The following is a 23,535-nucleotide window of genomic DNA, read 5'->3' as shown; positions in this document are numbered from 1 at the left end:
AGTAACCACGGATAAGTTGTTGTTTGGGAAGGAATTCAGACACTTGGGAAGACCACAGGCAAACGTTTTCAATTTGCTTGATGAAGTAATGCTCCATTGGGACAGGCTCTGCTGTTGCTGCGAACAGGTGTCGGGACAGAGAGCCATGGGGGAAATTGGGGAGGTTGGAAGGCATGGGGAGAATTCCGAAGAGATGGGATTCTTGCTTTTTGGGGTGGGATACAGAAAGTGGGAGGTTTCTTCTCAGCCTAAGACCCACCCCCACAGGAAGCTTAGCATCTTTTGAGCCTCTGCTCGCTTTTCCCACTTGGCTCAGGATGGCCAGGCCAGACGCAGTGTCCAAAATGTGCTCAAGAACCATAGACTCTTTTTGGTCTTTTTTTTTTTTTTTTTTTTAATAATCCGAAGTGGAATTCTTAAACTTATGCATGAAGAAAGGTCTCTTAGAGTCAGTCATTTTGAAAAACACGTTCTTCTTCTTGCAGTGCATAAACCTACCTGTTAAAATGTTGGCGGAATTGCTAAGCAGGCAATACCATTTACACAAAGGTAATAATGTAGTTGCAAAATACTGAAATGCACATGAATCTCACTGAGGTAACCTGTCAGGCAATAGTTATGAAGGCAAAAGTGTTTAAAAAAAAAAAATTCAAGAATCACCAACTTGTGAGCGCCGGAAGGTCCTGGGAAATTCGGCATTGCACAAACACGCCCGGAGAGCTGGTCAAGGGTCAGGAAAGCGCCGGCATTACACAGAAAGAGTAAGTTTCTCTCGGCCCTCAAGACTTAACGGAAGAAGACTACAAAAAAAAAACACCCCAAAAAAACAGTCTAACACAACAATGAGGTACCTACGTGAGGAGAGGCACAAAATGCAGAGAGGTGATTGACACATCGAGTCCTTTCGTTCTCAGATGAGGAGCCCAACTTCCCACTTTTAAGGAAATCCGGAAAGAGTCCAGGTGGCTATAGGACTCTCGATGGTGACCCCTTAGATTCACAGAGCCAGTCGATTATCCGCCCCGGGACACTCCGGCGATGTCTGGCCCGGACCGTGAGATTGTCCCCGCGAGAGGGCGTCCGCCCGAGCCGGTCCACGGAAGTCCCGCCCCCACTTCCGGCGGAGAAGGGGCGGGGCCAGCAGCAGCTTCCGTTCTGCAGTGTCGCGGCGGCGGCACGTGTGTCTCCCCATCAGGATTTCTGGATCATCCCTACCCCTGGAGAGTTTGTGGCGCCGGAACGCCTTTCAGCTTTAAGGATGAAGGCGGTAAGGGTCCTCAGAAGCCCGGCCCCCGCGGTTTAGGGGTCCCTTTGGCTGAGAGTCGCTGCCTGGTGTAGCTTTCCTGGCGGTTTTCGCTCTTGTTTAGGGGGCGGTGGCCTAGATTCGGGGCTCCCTCTTGGTGCAGGGCGTCGTCCGCAACCCGGCCCTTACACCTGCGTCTTCCTTCATTGCCCATTGTGATCACGCTCGGCTTCGGTAGCCACGATGAGACGAGCACCGAGTCTTGCATCCCTAGGATGTCAGACATTGAAGGGTTCCTTCAAGACTGTGTTTCGAACCCCTTATTTTACAGATGAGAAGCAGGGTCCTGTTCTCAGTGGAGTTATAGTGTGAGTCATAGGATTCGAAACGAGTCCTTCCCCCCAAAGGGTAAGAAGATAGGAAAGCAAGTGCTTTGCTCCGGTTCTTGCAGAAAATTAGCCCTAGGGTTTGGATTTCTGAATCAAGAGAGTTGGAACCCAAAGACCGGAATTCAGTATTGCCTTTCTTAGTTTAAGGGTCTTTGACACGTCGAATAATCCTTAAGCCATAGCTTCAGCAGTAATGTCAGGATAATGGCAATCATTGCTTAACTAGGCTGTTGGAGGTAGAATGTTGGAGAACAGTGTAAACAGTAAAGTAATATGTAAATGTCAGTTATTGTTAAAGATAGCCAGCATTTTGCTCTGAGTATGCTAATGTAGTTAAGATAGCCTTGAATAACCATTTGCAATTACACCATGGTTCTTAACCTTTTTTTGGGGGTGGGGTGGGGGGTGGTGTCTTAGACCCTTTTGAGCAGCTGTGGATTCTGGTCACAATAAGACCCATGGTTGAATAACTGAGGCTCAAGTGCCATTCTATCGGATAAATGCCTTAGTTTGGTTTTAGCTCTTAAATGCAAGATCTTGGCTGTGAGACATTAGAATTGTGGAATTGGTCTAATGAAATTTATAATCAATTCTCTTTAATCTGATTTTTAAAATAATAATAAATTATTGGTTATGCAGCATTCCTCCTGTTATTGTTTTCCAGAGAAGAAATAAAAAACAGGTCCCAAGCTTTAGGAAGTTGCTAAAAACTAGTAAAGTCAAACTTGAAAACAAGCTAAAAAATAAGCAATTTAAACAACAAAGCAATCTCAAGAAGTACCGAAAAGAACAGAGGAAACTAAGGCAAGCTGTAAAAGATGCTGTGTCTAAGAAACCCATTCCACTGGAGGACCCGAAGAAAAAACGACCAGGTAATTGTGATAGCGTTCGTGTGCTCTAATTTCCATTGATTTGTTCTAAAGTGCTTTTCTAAAATGTTCCAATAATTGCATTCTATTAATCACTCTTGGTCACACATCCTTCTTAAGAGTAGGTAAGGATAGTAGTCCTATATGCGTTCTAATTTTAGAGTCAGCAGAGGAAAACATTTCAATATAGTACTCCCTGTGAGAAAGAGCGAGGCTAGCCTCTGCTTGTGGAATGTCTAGAAAGCAGATCTGAGGATACAGTGCCTGGGATCACAAACTCAGAAGGGCCCTGTAAATAAATACTAGTGAATGCCAGGCAGCATGCCATGCCACTTTCCCATCCACTGGCAGTTAGCTAAGGTAAGAACACTGCTTTTCTCCGGTGTGTTTTTCAGTGTTGCCGAAATTCATTTCGTATTCTGAACGCCTGGCTTTCTTTTCATTCGGAAACTTGGAGTAAAATTGAGCTGTAAATGTTGGAGTTATTTTGGTAAAACTGCCCAAGAACTCCAAGTACTCAAAACAGGTAGGGAATATGACCATTTTTAGTCAGACCAGTTCTTCTACAGTGTTACTGATGCTTTCAGAGTAGTTATATTTGACTATACCGGAATATTCAGTCTTCCCATGTGCTTCTCATTCTCTGAATCCTGACCTATTTAGTTTGATTTTTTGGCAACATATTATTGTGATATGTAAAAGGTCATGGGCATGGAAGCCAGGAAACTCAGGCTTTTTCTCTTGATTTTGTTACTTAATAGCAATGTGACCCTAAATTAGCCAGGTATTTAATCTCCAGGTATTTAATCTGTAAAAACTTGTGATGGTTGAGTTAGATACTTCTAAATATCTCTTCCATCTAAATTTCTGTAGAATTTAAAAAGCATGATGTGGGCCCGGCCGGCGTGGCTCAGTGGTTGAGCATTGACCTATGAACCAGGAGGTCACAGTTCAATTCCCAGTCAGGGCATGTGCCTGGGTTGCAGGCTTGATCCCCAGTGTGGGGCGTGCAGGAGGCAGCCGATCTATGATTCTCTCTCATCATTAATGTTTTTTATCTCTCTCTCCCTCTCCCTTCCTCTCTGAAATCAATAATTAAATACATATATATATTTTAAAAATAAAAAGCATGATGTGTTAATAATTGTATTTGGCCAAAAGAGGTGCAGTGGAAGTAACTGAATGAGATTGGAAGAACAAAAGGTTGTGTGGTCAGAGAGGGGGGTGAGGACTTGGATTAGGGACGTGGCCTTTGGAGGGGGCAGCTGCAGTGGAATGGAAGTGAAAGTCATTGGCAATCAGATGAGGCTAAGGGGCTAAGTCACTGGTTCTCAAATGTGCTAGAAGACATTGTAGAAAGTGTGGAGACATTTGTTTTTTATTCTTAGAGTTACCTGGGAATGATCCTGGCATTTAGGTTTCAGGGGTCAAAGATGCTAGCATTTTGCTTAGCCCACGATACTCTTGTATATAACAAAGAATTGTCCTGCCCATCACATGACTAGTGCTCCCATTTAGAAATACTGGGCTAAGGTATTAGAAAAGCATACGTTTTTCCTGCTGTAGACACAAAAATGGAGAATTTCTACATCTCTAATACATATTTCTGATTTTGTGTGTAACAGGTAAAAGGATTGAGAGGGAAGAGGAGGAAGAAGAGGAAGCCCTACCTTTAGATATGATGGATGAAGATGACTTACAGTTAATGAAGGATTTAGGACAAAGAGCATCTTTTCTAACAAGAGATCTTTCTTCTAGGTAATACTTCATTTAGATAATAATCATTCACATCCTTTCAGCATTAAAAACTTGGTTCTGAATTTTACTTAGGTGGTTAGTGCAGAACTTCAGCTCTGAACACAATGTTTACAAAGAGTAAACCCTATTTATTATTCAGATTATTTCCTAAATAAAGGACGTTCATGAATAAAACAAGCTGATTTTATTTAGTGTACATCTTTATTTCGTCTGAGTCTGAATAGTGAATGGGGAAGAATGCTATTCTTTGTTTGAGGAATTGGCAGAACATTCCCGAGTTCTTTATGGCAGTGATCTCAATCCTCCTTACTCTGTGAGGTGGGTATTATTTCCATTTACAGAGAGGAAACTGATGCTTCCCCGCAACTCGTAGATCTGAAATTTAAACTTAGATCTTTTTAACTCCTAAGTCTGTGCTGTGCTCTGAAAGTTTTGGGGAACGCAGTATAGCATGATGTCCCTGTTAACTCTGTGGCATATTCTTCAAAAAGAATCTGCTGTAGCTTTCATCTTAATTTTGCATCTAAAGCGAAAACTAGATATAGCCATAGTTTGAGTCTTTGTGATAGACTATAAAATTAATTTATTCATTTACTATTTAAGTGCTTGGTTTAGGTGCTAATATTTATATACCTAGTGAAGGTTTGGCTAGTGGTTAATTTTTCTGTGTTTTAAAAATGGTAGGTCTCTAGGTTCCTTTTTAAAATATTGAAACTGAAAATTAAATTTTTTTCTACAGTGAACCTGTTCACGCCAAGAAACGAAAGCATGAGAACATCATAGATAAATATGAAAAAATACCACGATCTCTGCAAACTACACCAGAGAAGGAATTGATTCACTTGCTTCCTATCAAAGATAAAAGTGGTATAATCCCACAGACCAGGGAAAAGCCAGGTAAATCAGTTACAATTTTAGCTCCTTAAAAATATCACATTTCTTTCCATAAAAATTTAATTTAATTTTGACTTTTACCTATATCTACAAAATAGAAGTAGCTACAGTTAGTCATATAGCAAGCTGATGATTTTGGCCAGAAATACAGTTGATTATCTCAGGTGTCTATTGTACTGTAAGTATAACTGAAGCTATATGGTTAAGGTGATTTTAGAGTATTTTAGCAAATTCTCTTGTTTCTAAAATTAGAGCATATTAGTCCTCCTTTATTAGCCTTTTTTTCTTATATGAATCTTTTTTCTTGTGAAATACAACACACAGAAAAATCCAGAAATCAAAGATGTGAAGTTACATGGTTTATCACAAAAAACACACCCATAAAGCTACCATCTGGGGAAGAAACGAATACTGCCAGCACTCAGAAACTTCCCTTGTGCTCCGCTCAATCACTAATTGCTCCCTCCTCACAAAAATAACTACTTTCCTGAGTTTTATTTTAATCACTTCTATGCTTTTCTTGATAGTTTCACCACTTAACTATATTATCACATTTTTAATATACATATTTTCCATAGTTCTTGACACTAACCAAGATGAAGAGGATCAAGAAGAGATGGAACTTGAGGAAGGTAATGGGATACATCTTTATAGCTGCTAAATTGTTAATTGAGAATTACATTTTTTGTATAATAGAAGTGAGACAATTTTAGGTAAAATCTGGAATGTGCATTTTGAAGTACTGATTATTTCAAGGTCATTGTGAACATTTTTTCACATTTTGAAAGTTTTATCTGGTGGAATTTGTTGCTTTTTTTTTTTTTTTTAAATGATCATTATGTCTTTTTTTTTTTTTTAAATATATTTTATTGATTTTCTACAGAGAAGAAGGGAGAGGGATAGAGAGTTAGAAACATCGATGAGAGAGAAACATCGACCAGCTGCCTCCTGCACGCCCCCCCAGTGGGTATGTGCCTGCAACCAAGGTACATGCCCTTGACCGGAATCGAACCTGGGACCCTTGAGTTCGCAGGCCGATGCTCTATCCACTGAGCCAAACCGGTTTGGCTGTTGCTTTTTATTATGCAAAAATTTATGCAATTAATATTTGTAATGTGTAGGCATGCATGAAGGGTCTTGTTAATTGAACTGTTTTGAATTCTTTTTAGTTGTAAGTGAAGGACCTGCCTATAAATAACTATTAACTATTTAGCTTTAAATTACAAAAATGGATTCTGTGGTATGAAATCATTTTGCTTTGATTACATGTGGGTTTCTAAAAGCTAGCATACTTCTATCTAAAGTTAAGGGAAAGAACATGTTTTATTGTTTGAAACTATATTGCTTTGAAATTCATGACAGAACAAGCTGGTTAAATTTTACTTCTGTTCGCGAACCTCATTGATAGTGTAAATGACATTATAAGTCAACTATTTTACGGTTTTCAGTCATCCTTCATAGACTTGTTGCCGATTATACTTGTGTGTTTATTAAATACTAGTTCCCTATGAATTTCTTAATGTGAACATATTTTGTGTAGTGCAAAGGACTGAATAGAGTTGAAAAAAGACTCTTCTGTACTTTTTAAAACAACTGAATCAGATTGTCCTTCTCCTTAATTAATATGAATTCTTGTGGGTTCATTAGCATGGTCATTAATAATATGAGCTCTGGAGTCAGACTGCCTGGATTTGAATCCCATTTCTGCTAGGTTTATGAGGATAGGCCAGTTACTTTTCTTTTGCCTCAGTTTCCTGACCTATAAAATGGGGCTATTGATAGTACATGCCTTATGATTGTTGAGAGAATATGAAATAAGGTTCCTGGACACTTGTAAATAAAGGAATGTTTAAGAGGGAAAACCTAATCTGTTTCAGAGATTATTGAAGATCCTATTCGCGAGCTGACCATTGAAGAGCATTTAATTGAGAGAAAGAAGAAGCTACAGGAGAAGAAACTGCATATTGCAGCCTTGGCATCTGCCATATTATCAGACCCAGAAAATAATGTAAGCACTTTTAATTTCCTTAGGTTCTTCACATCAGATATGGTCTAAATGTCTAATATTTTAAGATTCTCTTGTTACCTAAAGTACACACAAAAAGGAAAAGCATTAGCAAAACATAGTAACTGAGTTAGAATGAGAGAGCAGACAGAACCTTAGCCTAATACTATATCTGAGCTTCATTTCTTTTGTAATCTCACTAAAGTTTCATAAATGCTCTGAGTCTCTAAATGAAGATATTGGATTTAATGTTGTAACTCATAGTGGTAAGTCTATACAAATTAATTATACTAGGGAGGAGGAACCTACTTACAAATTTGCTTGACTGACTGTAGAGTTTATAGTAAGAAACATGCACACAAAAGACAAGAGTAGTTTAGGAATACTTATAAGTATAAAATATTTAAGTGAAATGGATCAGAAAGTTATAATGAATTATCGTTGGCCATGAGTACAGTAGTGAAGGTGATGATAGTTATAACTTGTTAACTCAAGAAATCCAAGGTGTAGTCTTGGCTCTTGTAAGTACGGTGTGTTAGAATTTGGGTAAGTTTTTTTGCCAAGATTCATTTTCTTCATCTCTAAAAGGGGGATGGTATCCATATTAAAACATTGTTGTGATGATTGAATGATATGATAGACATGAAGTTATATAAAGTGATACTATTATTTTTGTTATATTGGTGCCCCCAGCATCCTCCTATGACAAATACTTGTTTATTGGACAATAAAGTAGGTTATTTACATTTATAGAAAAAATTCCTGTGGGGATGCTTTGGAGCAGTAATGGTCCTTTTCTAACAAAGCCAGGAGAGCAGAACCAGGGAGGGGGATTTGGGATATTTCTGATCTGTATCATCTCATTTAATTATTGTCAAACCATGGAGACAAGAGCTATTGATCTCATCTTACAGCTGAAAAATAGATCCTTTAAAACCTCAAGTGATTTCTTTCAGAGTTTAACAGCCACTGGATTGGCACCCAGGTCTTCTAACTCTGGAGCCTCATGCTCTTTTCATAAAAGTTAGGGCGAGCAAATGGAGGTGACATACTTGTCCTGCTCCCTGCTATGGCAAGCATTGTTAATCAGCCAGTGTTGCTTCTCAAGATACCACTCCAGCGGGCAATAGTATTTCATCAAAGCAATGGGCACATTAGTTGAAATCAATTTTTTACTTCTGCATTGCATCTACAAATATCGTTACATGAGTAACTCTGAAGCTTAATTACCTGTGGATACATTGTACTAATTCCTGATTAACTTGTATATGTGTGATTATACAACATATGATTAGTGTGCATATATAACAATATTTCAAAAAGTATTTTTAGTGAAATAGGACACACTTGCATTAAGAAAATCCAATTAAGAAGATTTTCTTGCCGAAACCGGTTTGGCTCGGTGGATAGAGCGTCGGCCTGCGGACTGAAAGGTTCCAGGTTCGATTCCGGTCAAGGGCATGTACCTGGGTTGCGGGCACATCCCCAGTAGGAGATGTGCAGGAGGCAGCTGATCGATGTTTCTCTCCCATCGATGTTTCTAACTCTCTATCTCTCTCCCTTCCTCTCTGTAAAAAATCAATAAAATATATTTAAAAAAAAAAAAAAAGATTTTCTTAAAACAGGTAAATTAACAAATTTAAACTATTTTTTAAGTCTGTATTTTTTCTAACTACTTGTTTAACAAAAACATGGTTACTTTGTAACCTCAGTGACTTATCTGTCAGTAGTGGCAGTGTTGAGTTGTGTATGGCTTGACTAGACTCTTGGAGTCATTGTGTGAATTCTAGTTACTGGGCCAGATGTGGAACTGTTGCTTTTGCTTTTGCTCACGATTGTTCTGTTATTATTTCTCTAGCCTGATGAGTAATTTCTTTTAACAGGTTAAAAAACTGAAAGAATTACGTTCCATGCTGATGGAACAGGATCCTGATGTGGCTGTTACTGTTCGAAAGCTGGTGGTCATTTCTCTGATGGAGTTATTTAAAGACATTACTCCTTCATATAAAATTCGGCCCCTAACAGAAGCAGAAAAATCTACCAAGGTATGCTAACTATAATTACTGTACTATAGAAAATAAGCTGAAAAGTTTGGAGAGCTAGAGATGGGAGAAATAGGTTGGTTGTTTTTTTTTTGGTTTGTTTGTATTGTTTGGTTGGTTTTACATGACCTACTATACTAGGCACTCAACATTTTGTGCTAATTTTTGGATTTCAATATTTTGATGTTAAAACGTGATTGATATTTTGGTCTTTTCAGATCCGCAAAGAAACCCAAAAATTAAGAGAATTTGAAGAAGGGCTTGTTAGCCAATATAAATTTTATTTGGAAAATCTGGAGCAAATGGTTAAAGGTATATTAAACATCTTGAAAGCATGTAACATACTTAGCTTTGGTCAGGAAGGTGAATTCTCTATCCTGTGCTGTGTATTGGCTGTCAGTATAGTGTATGGTCAGGAGCAGAGTCTCGAGTCAGACTTTCTGGGTTCAAATCTTGGGCTCATCACTTAACACCTATGTGATGTGCAAATCATTTTTTTTTAAAAATATATTTTATTGATTTTTCACAGCGAGGAAGGGAGAGGGATAGAGAGCTAGAAACATCGATGGGAGAGGAACACCGATCAGCTGCCTCCTGCACACCCCCCACTGGGGATATGCCCGCAACCAAGGCACATGCCCCTGACCGGAATCGAACCCAGGACCCTTCGGTCCGCAGGCCGACGACGCTCTATCCACTGAGCCAAACTGGTCAGGGCATGTGCAAATCATTTAATCTTTCTGTGCTTCTTCTTTTCTAGCTGTCAAGTGGGAATAATACTAGTCCTTAACTCACAGGATTGTTGTGTAAAAGCAAATGAATTAATAGATACAAAGTGCTTACAACTATGCCTAGACTGTATTAAGGACTGTATTTTGTCAGTGATTAGTATTGTTGCAGTCCTTTACCTAGTAAGTAGTTGTATGTGTCTTAATTCATAAATGGTTGGAATTTATTGTGGTTTTTTTTTAAAAAATATGTTTTTATTGACTTCAAAGAGGAAGGGAGAGGGAGAGAAAGATGGAAACATCAATGATGAGAGAGAATCATTGATCGGCTGCCTCCTGCGCGCTCCCTACTGGGGATCAAGCCCACAACCCCGGCCTGAGCACTGACTGGGTATCGAACTGTGACCTGGTTCATGGGTCGATGCTCAGCCATTGAACCACACCAGCTGGCTGATAGATGTATCTTTTAAAAAACATGGAAAGCCAAGACTCTGGTAATTGTGATTAGAGTCAGAGGGTGGATGGTGTAGAAACATTTTGATGATGACCTTTGTCTTGTCTAAGGATAGATACAACTCATATTTAAGAATTTGCGTCGTAGGTTGAGTTTTAATATTATCACATATTACTGTAAAAGAAAGGTAATTAGCTGAAGTTTTGACCAATGAGTAAAGTAAGTAATTAGAGTTATCTTTTTATTAGACTGGAAGCAAAGGAAGCTGAAGAAAAGTAATGTAGTTTCCTTAAAGGCATACAAAGGACTGGCAGAAGTGGCTGTGAAGAGCCTGTGTGAGCTGTTGGTGGCACTGCCTCATTTCAACTTTCACAACAACATCATCGTCCTGATTGTCCCTCTCATGAATGACCTGTCAAAATCGGTGGGCTGCTCTAAACGATTGTTGCTGTTGGGCTTAACAGAAAATTATAGACCTTATGGCTTTTTTTCTCTCAAAAAATTTTTGGAGCTGAAATAGAATCACTTTACTAAACAGTGTTTCTTTAAGAAAACTATTTGATCCCTGTAAGTCTAGTGCAGTGGCTTTGAATAGGAGGCAGTTTTGCCCTCCAGGGAGTATCAGGCTCTGCCGACCCCCAGTTTTGATTGTCAGGACTGTGGTGGTTGGGGTGTTAACTTCCTTGTAGTGGATAAAGGCCAGACATCTAAATATCTCACAATGCACAGGATAGCTCCCCACAACAAAGAATTCTCTGGCCCCAAATGTCAGGAGTGCTGAGGCTGAGAAACGCCAGTTTAGTGTGACATTTTGTTTTTCAGATATCTGAAATGTGCTGCGAGGCAGTTAAGAAACTTTTTAAGCAAGATAAATTAGGCCAAGCTTCCCTTGGAGTAATCAAAGTGATTTCTGGATTTGTGAAGGGCAGAAATTATGACGTTAGGCCAGAGGTAAGTTTTTTGCATTTTACTTTACACGGTTTGTTTTAAATTACAAAGTTAATTTTCAGTTGCTATGAGGTATTTATTTATAGAAGTGTGTAAAGTAGAAAGGGAAAATACTTAATTCCCCAAATGAAATCTCGTCATATAGTTTTGATTGCTTAGCTCACAATTTCTACTGTTCTAGTTCCTAATTTCAGCCTTGCTTTGCCATCAGATCCCTTTCATTAAAGCTGATAATTTTAGTTGAACTGCGAAAATTATAAATATTGTACTTAAGTAGAGAACATATTTGGTGTCTTTATTCAGAATTGTAGAGTGATCAGATCATAAGGCTTGAACATGAAACTTGGTCACAGGGAAACACTTTCATTTTAGTGATGTTAGAATTATAAACTGCATTCTTTAATTTGGGTTTTTAAAATGTACAATGTGATGATTTAATATACGTATACATTGTGAAATGATTACCACAATCAAGTTAATTAAGACATTCATCACCTTTCATGGTTACCTTTTTTCCTGTTTGGTGAAAATACTGAAGATCTACTGTCTTAGCAAATTTCAAGTATATGACACAGTATTACTAACTGTAGTCACCATGCTGTACTTTAAATCTCCAGAACTTACATATCTTCTAACTGAAAGTTTGTATCATGTGATCAACATTTTTCCATTTGGTAAATGGGAAATTAAAGCTGGTTTAGAAATACCTAATTTATGCCCTAGCCAGTTTGGCTCAGTGGATAGAGTGTCAGCCTGTGCACTAAAGGGTCCCAGGTTTGATTCCAATCAAGGGCACAATGCCTGGGTTGTGGGCTCGTTCCCCAGTAGGGGGCGGGCAGGAGGCAGCCAATCAATGATTCTCATCATTGATATTTCTATCCCTCCCTCCCTCACCCTTCCTCTCTGAAATCAATAAAAATATATATATGATCTGATCACTCTACAATAAAATATATATATATTTTAAAAAAGAAAATAAAAAGTAATACCTAATTTATATCCCCTCGTCCAATATTGGTTCAAACCTTTTTCTAGCCTGTCTACTCTTTGAATCCTGTCTGTCAATACCAAGGAATGTGCTCTCTCTTCGTTGTTGTCATCAAACTGCAGAATAATATTACTTGTATTTAGCCAAATAGTAGTTGTGCTTTCATAGACACAAGTTATCAAATATATTTAGCAAAAAGATAACATGTTTATGTGAAATGTGATAAAAGATAGTTCAAAGGTGTTTTTTTTCTCTATCTTTGCACGAAGGGAGAAAATAACATTGTTAAGTGCATATTTTTCTGTATAAAATAGTTTTTAAGGCAATATAAACTTAATACTTACATTTGTGTCTTCTTCAATATTAGATGCTAAAAACATTCTTGTGCCTAAGAATCAAGGAAGTAGAAGTGAAAAAAGATACAGAGGACATTAATAAACCAAAAAAGTTCATGACTTTTAAGGAAAAGAGAAAAAATCTATCAAGAATGCAGAGAAAGGTTTGATTTATTTCTTTTTTTGTTTTGATTTTAGATTAAAATTATAAGAAGTAAAATCATAATTATAACTATTTAAAGAATTTAATTTTCCCAGTTATTACAAAGAAATACTTTATTAAATCCATTTAAACTGATAATTTACTGGAAGAGCAATAGATAAAAAGATTTTCTTGCCATGCTGGCGTTTACCTTCATCTGAGATTCCTTGTGACACACCAGGGTCTTTCCTTAACAGACAGGATGTCTTCTGGGGAAGTTAGCAACAAAGTGGGTTTTTGTTCATTGAATCATGTTTCTTTATTGTATTTGAAACCTTTGTTTATTTACTATTAGCCCCTGGACACATTTTTTTGTTTTTAATGTTGAGAAATGGAGCTAATTAATAGTACCTGTCTTGCCGAGTCTTTGTGCAGTTGAAATAAGATAATGTATGTAAAGCACCAGGCAGCGTGCAGAGCCCGGCATGCTTTATAAACGTTAGTTACCACTACCACTATCTGTTGTTATCGTTTCTCCAACATTTCTAAACAGTTTACTAGGGTTATCAAATTGCTTATAAAAACAAAATAAAAAGTAATTTCCAGGATATCCATTTTTGCATGTGTCTACAAATTTTGAAAACATGACAGAAATATCAAATTAGACTTAATCACTAAACAAATGAAGGTAAATGTTTTCATTATTTATACCATATTATCCTAACGGAAGTTGGATACATAACTATGGTGGGGAAACAAAGACCCAGCTCTTTATCAGCCTCACATGAGGGAAGGAAACTGTTTCTCAGGCAGTCCTCTATGGCTCAGGCAGCTTAGCAACCATTGTTTGCTGCTCTTATAGCGGAAGGAAGTGGAAACAAATAGATATTTTGTTGAATTTCTATATAGTATCTGGCTTTACGCATTGTAGATAAAGGAGTTTGGGAAATTTTGGTGATGACTTGCTTCTGTGTTGTAGATGATTTAACAATCAGAATTATTTCTGGGCTCAGCATATTCTTCCTTTTTTGAAAAAAATTAAATTATAGAAAACTACAGAGAATAATATAGCACATCCCATGTATTCCCCTTTCTGAATGAGCAAATATGAAGACTTCAGTTTTTTTCTTGAAAAGAAAGAAACCATTGTGTAGTTAGAATCCCCTGTGGTCTCCCTATGTCTTTCTAGTGCCTTCCTCCCAGGAGGCCACCACTGTCGTAAGTTTGGTTGGTGTATGCTTCCTATCCATGCTTTTCTGCTTTTGCTTATGTTTGCATTCATAGAGAATCTGTGGTATTATTGTATGTTTCACAGTACTCCCGTATTTTATCTCTCTGAAGGTTGCTGTTTTCACTCAATGGGATAATATATACTCTTTATTTTTCAATCTATTTTCAGTGGAAAAAAGCAGAAGAGAAACTAGAGCGAGAGCTTCGGGAGGCGGAAGCTTCAGAGAGTACTGAGAAAAAACTGAAACTGGTAGGCAGTTCCCCTAGACCAGCGACTTGCAGCTGGTGTCTGCAAGAAACTTTAAACATGCAGCACCTGACTATTTAGTCAGGGGCACTGACCTGTTTTCCCTTTCAGTGGTTCTCAACCTTCTGGCCCTTTAAATACAGTTCCTCATGTTGTGACCCAACCATAAAATTATTTTCGTTGCTACTTCATAACTGTAATGTTGCTACTGTTACAAATTGTAATGTAAATATCTGATATGCAGGATGGTCTTAGGCGACCCCTGTGAAAGGGTCGTTCGACCGCCAAAGGGGTCGCGACCCACAGGTTGAGAACCGCTGCCTTAGACTGTAAAAAAAAAAAAGACAGCAGCCTGCAAAACAGTACCTATCCAGTGTGAATGAATCAGAATTATACGTGTTTTTTTTGTTGTTGTTGTTAGATTGGCAAAAGATATATTTTTTTGGTGTACTGCAGAATTCTAGTAATTAGTTTATATGTGCCATGAGATGAAAAAAGGTTGAAAATCGCTGTCCAGTGCTTTTTAAAATGTTTTGTTAAACTACTTTAGGGACTTATTATTTCAACTTATGGTTATATAATTTTGGTTTATTTCATGAGACTTAGATATGAGATGTACAAGAAATTATCATGTGATCAGTGCTGGTTTTATGAAATCACAGGATGTGTACCTTCATTCTGTTAAAGCTTCACTTTGTGAAAGCTAAGATTGCATTGTTGGGAGAGAGGGGTAGGGGTAAAAAGGTTGAGCTTTGATGATAGTTACAGTAATTCAGGAGAAAGTGTACTGGGTTGTACTGACGACATGTTGTCTGTTCCTTTGGCCAGCACACGGAGACATTGAATATTGTGTTTGTAACTTACTTCAGAATACTGAAGAAGGCCCAGAGGTCCCCTCTCCTGCCAGCAGTTCTAGAAGGTCTTGCCAAGTAAGGGCTGTGTAGGTTGAAACCTTTTAGATTGTTTCTAAGTAAATAAGAACGAAGTAACCATGAGTTTGGGTCAGGGTTTCCTAATGATGATTCGTGTCCTTCTCAGTTCTCTTTTTCTTCGTCACCAGCCTTTCCTTGCTTTATTTTTATTTGGCTGCTCTGGAAGGATTCTCATTTACTTGGGTTATATAATTGTTAAACCAGAGGGTATGTTCATTTTAAATTTTGATAAATATTACCAAACTGCATCCCGAAAAGATTGTACCAGTAGACGGGGAATGTGTGACCTCTAGGTCCTTTCCTGTTCTAAGATTTACATGGTGTCAAAGGCTCTTGCATTAATACTGAAGAGACATCCTTGAACTGGTTCAGGGCCTACTCTTTTGTAATGTGTAGAGTCCTCTGACGTTTAGTAGCTCCCATGATTCTTTCTCTTTAACTCTAGTGGGTGATCTCAGTGATTTCTAGAAATAGAGGCCCAGGCCAGTCCTGTGACTTAACCTAGGATCATAAAGGTAATACATTGCAGAGCCTGAACTTGACACCAGCCCCAGCTTCTTTGCCTTTAAAGCTTTCATGGGGTCCATATTCTGATAAATAGCAGAATCTTTCCTCCTTCCTTCTTCCCACCATCCGTGTTCCTGGAAGCTGATGCTGCTTGCGCTCTTAGGGCATAGAACAGTGCTGGACGCCCGGTAAATTTTCTTCGGGGAAGTTGTTTGCTCTTAGCAACTTCTTCCCCAGGGCGGAAGTATTTTTGAAATACTGTATTAGTTTGTTTAGTGCCTCATATGTTCCTGCTGAGTATAGTGTCCAACTATAGATTGTCAAAAGGTCAGTCTGAATGAATGAGAAGTAACAGTCTTCTCCATCATCTCTATCAGCTATCATTTGGAATAAGGAATATTAAAATTTCAAATTTAAAGTCAAGTTTAATTTGTGGCTGCTTTATTTCTGTTCTTAGGTTTCCTTTTAACTATGTTTTGTTTGATTTTTAGGTTTGCTCACCTTATAAATGTGGAGTTTTTTGATGATTTATTAGTAGTTCTACATAGTCTCATTGAGTCTGGTGTAAGTATCTCTATTAATGAATTACTTTTTAAGATATAAATGGTATTATTCTTCTTAATATCTTTTTTTTTCTTTTTTTTTAAGGACCTAAGCTATCAAGAAAGTCTTCATTGTGTCCAGACCGCTTTTCATATTCTTTCTGGGCAAGGTCAGATATCTTCATAATCAAGTTTTGTTTGCTTTAGCTTTGGAGGCTGTAACATTTCTAATTGTTGTTTGTTGTCATTTCAAAAGGTGATGTTCTGAATATTGATCCAATGAAGTTCTATACACATCTCTACAAAACACTGTTCAAGTTACATGCAGGTACGTATGTTTAGATAATGTGTCTTTAATAAATAGCTCCTTTAAGAATATGTTGTGACCAGAGTGATAGCCAGTGAACAATGAGAAATAGGAACTGGTGTATGAAGTGCTGGCCTGCCAGGGCCACACGTGTATGTAACCTCATGTAAGACGGGGAGAGCGAGAACCGGGGGGAATTGACTGGAGATGCAGTACAGCCCTGTGTCATGGCCTGATGTGGGACCTGTGACAGTTGAGCTTGGGTCTCTGGGGTAGGTGAACTTGGATCATGGAGAAGTAATGAAGGGTCTGTCTTGCTGTTTCAGGTGCTACCAATGAAGGGGTTGAGATTGTGCTCCAGTGCCTCGATGTCATGCTCACCAAGCGCAGAAAGCAGGTTTCTCAGCAGCGAGCCCTGGCCTTCATCAAGCGCCTCTGCACCCTTGGTCTTCATGTCCTTCCCAATTCAAGCATTGGCATTTTAGCAACTAACAGGATATTAATGCATGTGAGTGGTGATACACTGAAGAGAGCTAAGTTCTGGCAGTGCCACGATGGTGTTTTGTTTGGTGTATGTGTATGTCCATCCGTTCCACTCCCCCGTTACATTATTATTTAGGTAGAAGTAATTCGCACCTTCCCGGGCATTGTGGCTCAGTGGTTGAGTGTTGACCCATGCACCAGGAGGTCACCAGTTCGATTCTGAGTCAGGGCACGTGCCCAGCTTATGGGCTTGATCCCCAGTAGGTGCCATACAGGAGGCAGCAGATCAATGTTTATTTCTCTCTCATTGATATTTCTGTCTCTCTCTCACTTCCTTCTTCTCTCTCTAAAATCAATAAAAACATTAAAAAAAGTAATTCACACCTGTAACAAAATCATATGATACAGGAAGTCCGTTAAGTTACAAAAGGAAAGCATTCGGCCCCTTTTGACACTCTCCAGAGGTTACAAGTTTTACCATTTGGTGGGTATCGCAGCTGACTTTTCTTTTTTTTTTTTTTAATGGGAGGTTTTTTGTTTTTTTAAATATATTTTATTGATTTTTTACAGAGAGGAAGGGAGAGGGATAGAGAGCTAGAAACATCAATGAGAGAGAAACATTGATCAGCTGCTTCCTGCACACCCCCTACTGTGGATGTGCCCGCGACCAAGGTACATGCCCTTGACCGGAATTGAACCTGGGACCTTTCAGTCCACAGGCCGACGCTCTATCCACTGAGCCGGTTTGGTCAGGGCTCTGCTGACTTTTTAAAAAATTCATGTATAAACACACCAAACACACACAAACAACAGAGCTTTTTTTTTTTAACACTTAATGGTGATGAACACATTTTTGTATCAGTACAAATATAACTACCTTGTCTCTTTAATGAGTAAATGAGGTTGTTTGTTTAACATCTATAGTTCTTACTATGTGACTGCCACTGTGAAAATGTGTTACAAAACTTAACTTGCTTAATTTTCATGAGAACTTTGTGAAGTAGCTACTGTTATTGTTCCCATTTTATAGATGGGGAAAAGTGAGGTCCAGAGGAGTGACTTGCCTAAAGTGATGCTGCTACTAAGAAGTGGCAGAGGTGGGCCCTGACTGGTTTGGCTCAGTGGATAGAGCGTCGGCTTGCGGACTGAAAGGTCCCAGGTTCAGTTCCGGTCAAGGGCATGTACCTTGGTTGCGGGCACATCCCCAGTAGGAGGTGTGCAGGAGGCAGCTGGTCGATGCTTCTCTCTTATCGATGTTTCTAACTCTCTATTCCTCTGCCTTCCTCTCTGTAAAAAAATCAATAAAATATATTTAAAAAAAAAAGTGGCAGAGGTGGGATTCAAATTCAGACAGTCTGGCTTTTATATTTTGTATTTTTCTTTTCATTGGCATACAGATTGTTTTTGCTATTAACAAATAATGCTATAGTGAATAGCATTATGTGCATCTAATGTAATTATTTCTTTAGGAAAGATTCCTAAAAGTGGGATTGCTGGGTGAAAAGAATATTCTATTTTCTCTTGCAAAATAAAATAAATTCTTTTCAGAGCAAGCCAAGAAAATAATCTTTTGCAGTTTTTGTTCTTATATGGTATAAGCTTAAATTTACAAAGTTAAAACTGGGTATGAAGTTCATGGGCTTATAGCTCTTCTATAGCCATAAAACCAAATCAAATTTAAGTATAAATAAATGTGCAGAACCCAGTAACTGTCTTTAAACTAATAACATTAATTTAATTAATCCTTGTTATGTGACATTTTTGCAGACTTTCCCCAAAACAGACCTGTTGCTTGACAATGAGTCTCAGGGAAGCGGGGTTTTCCTTCCTGAGCTGGACGAGCCCGAGTACTGCAATGCCCAGAACACGGCTCTGTGGGAGCTGCACGCGCTGCGGGTAAGCCTGCCCCTCCCTCTCACTGTGCGAGCAGTTGTGTGCAGCTTTTCCCAGGAGTTGTTGTTGCCAGAGTACTTAGTTTATTTTGTTCTGGGTCCGCCTTTCCTAGAATTTGTGTTTTAATAGCCTACATTTCACTTTGCTTTTCCTACTCTAAGATGTTGAAATACATTTTTTAAGGAAGCTGAAAACGACAGTTTTGTGGGGTAGAATCTGTTGGAATCTTTCCCGTCCCAGACACATTTGCATTGGCTCCCATCCAAGGAGACGTTACAGGCCCACCCGCCAGTGTCGATAGGGTGTCACCTCCGCTGTGGCCCTGTGGTGTGGCCGGCGTTACAGTGAGACTCAGGAAATATGGTTCAGGAAGCCGGCTGTAAACGCACTTTTTCCCTGTGAAAGAGAAGTTGCTTTTTGGTTTTCCTTTTCCTACTGTCAAAGGGAGACACTGCTGCGTCACTGGTGACCTGCTCATCAGATTTGTGTTGTAATCCTGTGACCAAAGGCAGTGTTTTCCCGTAGTTATGTTCACATATATGAATCACCTATATACATCTATATACGTCTATAGTTTTTTTAAATTAGTGCTTATTAAATAAAATCTTCACTGTAGCTAGTGTTTTATAAAACACTGACCTGTACAAATGTTGTCCTGTTTCCCCTTTAGCGGCATTTCCATCCCATAGTGCGGAGATTGGCAGCTCACCTGATCGCGGGAGCCCCTTTGGAAGGCTCTGAAGCACTCAAACCAGAGTTGAGCCGAAGGTAGTAGCTAGCATCGCCTTATTATTGAACCATACATTTCCGTTGATAGCTCTGCACTGGGGGAAGTCTATTTTATAACGTAATAGAGTTAACATGTAAAGTGCTAGCTGGTTATCTGGATTAGGTCTCACTTATATTCCTGAATTGTTCTAGAGAGAAAACATGCTGACTCTGATTTTATTTGTTTGTTTCAGGTAATCACAACATTTTTTTTTTCACACATACAGATAAGTAGATAGAATAGTGAATCCTCATATGCCCATGACTCCAGTTCAACTGTTAGTAAGACAGTACTGTATTCGCATATGTGACGATCCATCAGTCCAATACAGTGCGATTCCTTTTCTTTTGAATGGTCCTGGGAGGGCCAGGGAGGGAGAACTGAGGAAAGTGCTTTGGAAACGCTTCGCCCAGGAGGCAGCAGTTTCTATTCTTGGCCTTCTGACCTGCAAGAAGCTTGGATCCCACTCTGGGAGGTTTGGCCAGATGGGGCTATATTGTTTTTACATGGCAGTAATTAGCTGCTTACCCCTCTAAATGAGGCTAAACTCTGCAGTTTTCCATAAATCCTTTTACTTCTGGGTAGGATAGAGATAACTTTTGGTCATAAAAATGGCCATTTACTTTCTTCCTTCATTCTTTCTACCGGTCTTCCAGCCTTGTTTTCAAAAGGGAGAAAACAGTTCTTTATTACTTTTTTTCCCCCATGGCAAGTTTTGGTCAGAGCTCTTGAACATTTGCTTCATTTATGCCAGAGGTTTCCTTTTCTGGAGGAAGATGAGCAACTGGTTCATCCCAAAGGCTTGAGAAAGGAGACTCCTGCTGTTTTTTCCCCAGATGTGGAGCTTGGGGTGTGACCCTAATCACCTCATCGCCTGAACCAACCCCAAATCATTAAGGACTCATTTACATGCCACAGTTATAGACATTTATTCTCTCTGGAGAGTGGTTCTCCTGGTTTTTAATCCAGGCCAACAACTGAAGGGTTGAGCTGTTTGGAATCCAAGGAGGATGGCTCCGTGCTTTGCTCTTCTGGTTCCTGTGACGGAGTGAAACTCCTTGCATATTGTTTACATAACTGTGGTTGAGCTGGGATTTGGTCACATTGAGTTTGAGCTCTTCTTTCAGCCTTCTCTGTTCAGGCCCGTGTTTCTAAATGTATACCAGACCCCTGGGAGGTGGAGTTCGTTGGATAATGTTGTCAACACCTGGGAATTTAGGATTTATTTTGTGTGTGTTGATTTGTTGGTTTCAAAAGCAGGCTCATGTTGTATCTTAATGGATGGATTTAGAATAGTGAGTCATTCTCTGGGTACGATTCACTATTTTCAAGGTACACAGTGTGGTGGTGTCTCTGTGACTGTGGGTTTCTGTTTGTGACTGTAGATCTGCTATAGAACTCTTTGAGGCTTACAGCATGGCAGCAATGACATTCAATCCTCCTGTGGAAACTTCAAGCTCCAAAAGGAAGGTACGTGGTACTTTTCATTATTTTTTTAGAAGATGAAATCAAAACTAAACTAATATATCTCTTAATAACTGATTCCAATTTGCCTAAGTGTTTATAGGTAGATTTTTTTGTTTGTTTTCATGCGTAGTTGGTGATGGTAGGAAGGATCTCTGGGGTTGGAATTCTATAGGGACAGTCATGGGACTGTCTCATTCATTCAGTGTAGGGTATGTCCACGCCTGGAACAGCCCCGTCATTATTACGGTTCACATGTGGTTGGTTTGGTGTTAGCTGTTGCCATTTTTAGCTCTGCTGACAGCTTGGCTTTTGTTGTTGGCATAAGAACTTTTAACTCATACTTTCAATATTTCTTCAGGATAAAGTTTTACAAGGGGATTCATTTTTGAATGAAGATTTAAATCAGCTAACCAAAAGACTTTGCAATGAAGCCGATACTCAGTTGCCTCTGGATTTCACCAAATATCTGAAGACATCGCTACGGTAGCAGAAGGATGAAAAGCCAGTGGACTTGGCTGTGCACTTGTGTATTTGTGCAGACGCACATTAAGATAATGGTTCTCTTTTTGTACAGGGAAACTTCCCAGGGAAATTCACCAAGGAGGAAGAGTTACCCTTTGTGTGGTCCAGGATTCTGCCCTAATTCCGAAACATCTTTTCATTGAGAAAGGAGAATCCAATGCCTTTTCCTCCCTTAATGTTTGGAAACTTCTTTCTTAATGATGTTGCCTTTTTGAAATTTGATATACATATTAAGTTAGTTTTTTTAAAAATCTTTGCACTGAATTTATTGGGATGCAGTTGCTAGATTAAAAGGAGGGCAGAGAACACAGAATAAGACGGTGAGATTGTTTTTTACAGTTCAGCTAGCTACTCTTTATAACTAAATAAATCTATTACTATTACACCACCATAGTTGGAAGTGAGAAAAAATTCTAAATTTGAGTATGTTTCTATGAAAATTTTTGAGAAAAGAAAAAATAGCTTGAAATTGGACACCAGGTTCATTGGCTCTTGCTGGATGGTAGGTACACTTCAAGAAGGAACCTCACCTGACCTTTGAAAAAAGGACGAGTGCTCATTCTGGCTACTTTCAAAGAAAGTTTGAATGTGATTCTGGTCTTCAGAGTTCTTTGCATTTTCTGGCATGCTCTGGAGGGTGGTAGGGGAAGAACTGCCCCACATCTTACCATTCTGTTTTAAGGATTAAGGGTACCCAGGGAAGGGCTTTTTTGTTCTTTTGTCCCTGTATAGGTAAAATGCCTTATTCTTATAATTATAAAGCAATATAATACAGCTGTTACCATATTCTAAGAATGGCCTGTGAAATAAGTGTTTAATGACCAGGTTATAAAAATTTCTCCTGTGAAAAATTGAATAAAACAGCTGCTTTTTCTGCTTCCTAGTCTTGTAATATGAGAATTAAAAAAAAAATCACAGCAGTCCAAGTGAGTAGATCAGTTACTGCTTCAGAGCTATAGAAGCCAATGATTTTGGTCTAGTGCTTAATGCTCTTTTTTTTGTCATGAAGTAATGAAAATAGAAAGTTGCATTATCATTCCTGCAGTGGGAATCTAGCTTTAACAGTGCATATAATCTCTTAGCATGTTCTTGTATGTGGTTTTAAAAAGCTTTTCTAAGATCAGATTTTTTAAGCTTGATTAATGATGAGAAATGTATGATTCAACATATAAATATTTGCTTTTAACCCACCTTTTAGACATAGCACAAAGTTCAGGAATTTAAGGAATAGTTGGATGACCAAAGCATCTTTCCATATCAGAGCACAAGTCACCAATACAGGCCACAAATTATTTATTTCCCAAATATAGACACAAACATTTATATTTCACTTTGGCAGTAGAAACTAGGTGAAAAGTAAATTTTAAAATAGAAATTCAACTATTTCACACTTGTATTATGTTTTTAAGCCTTTTGTTACATATTTAGAGACTCACAGGACCATAAAGTTATATATATAGGTTGTGAATATCCTATATGAATTTGAGGATGAAAATATTTGTGCATTTACTTACATAGCCTTGTATTGAGTTTCATTTTCAGAACTGAATAATGTCAGTCATTAATAATAACATAGGCACACACAAACAGACACCTTAAGGCTATACTAAACTACAGCCTTATTCTTTTTTTTTTTAAACTAGACACATTGGGCACCTAGTATGTGCTTAGCACTGCTAGGCACATAAAGGTGAAGTGGGGTAATGGAGTCAGACAGCCTGTCTCCCATGACCTTGCAACAGTTAAGTCATCCACATGCACAAAATTCGACATTACCCAGTTCAGTGTCAGAGTTGTTTCAGAGTTCGGAGACCTGTGTCATCTGATGTAGGGGGTTCAGA

At 38.6% G+C, this 23,535-nt stretch overlaps 1 protein-coding gene across 1 annotated transcript; it reads left to right on the top strand.

The window, feature by feature from the left end:
- The first annotated feature begins 1,128 nt into the window (after positions 1-1,128).
- On the top strand, positions 1,129-22,596 carry NOC3L (NOC3 like DNA replication regulator). The gene is made up of 21 exons (XM_081104350.1): positions 1,129-1,267; positions 2,297-2,504; positions 4,127-4,259; positions 4,999-5,156; positions 5,732-5,785; positions 7,031-7,161; positions 9,042-9,203; positions 9,419-9,512; positions 10,631-10,806; positions 11,205-11,333; positions 12,686-12,817; positions 14,195-14,275; positions 15,101-15,201; positions 16,203-16,275; positions 16,360-16,423; positions 16,510-16,581; positions 16,887-17,068; positions 18,811-18,939; positions 19,607-19,704; positions 21,091-21,175; positions 21,531-22,596. Exons 1-21 carry the CDS (start codon positions 1,259-1,261, stop codon positions 21,657-21,659), a joined length of 2,400 nt encoding a protein of 799 aa, XP_080960476.1. The 5' UTR covers positions 1,129-1,258; the 3' UTR covers positions 21,660-22,596.
- The last annotated feature ends 939 nt before the right edge of the window (positions 22,597-23,535 follow it).

Source organism: Myotis nattereri (genome assembly GCF_964212035.1).
Source record: "Myotis nattereri genome assembly, chromosome: 13".
NCBI lineage: Eukaryota > Metazoa > Chordata > Mammalia > Chiroptera > Vespertilionidae > Myotis > Myotis nattereri.
Note: the sequence above shows the minus strand (reverse complement) of the source record. Positions and strands in the feature narration are given on the sequence as shown.

Coding starts and splice junctions, on each gene's coding strand:
- NOC3L (XM_081104350.1), top strand. Junction 9,204..9,418: donor AAGCAGAAAAATCTACCAAG/GTATGCTAACTA, acceptor TGGTCTTTTCAG/ATCCGCAAAGAAACCCAAAA. Junction 15,202..16,202: donor GTTCTAGAAGGTCTTGCCAA/GTAAGGGCTGTG, acceptor TTTGATTTTTAG/GTTTGCTCACCTTATAAATG.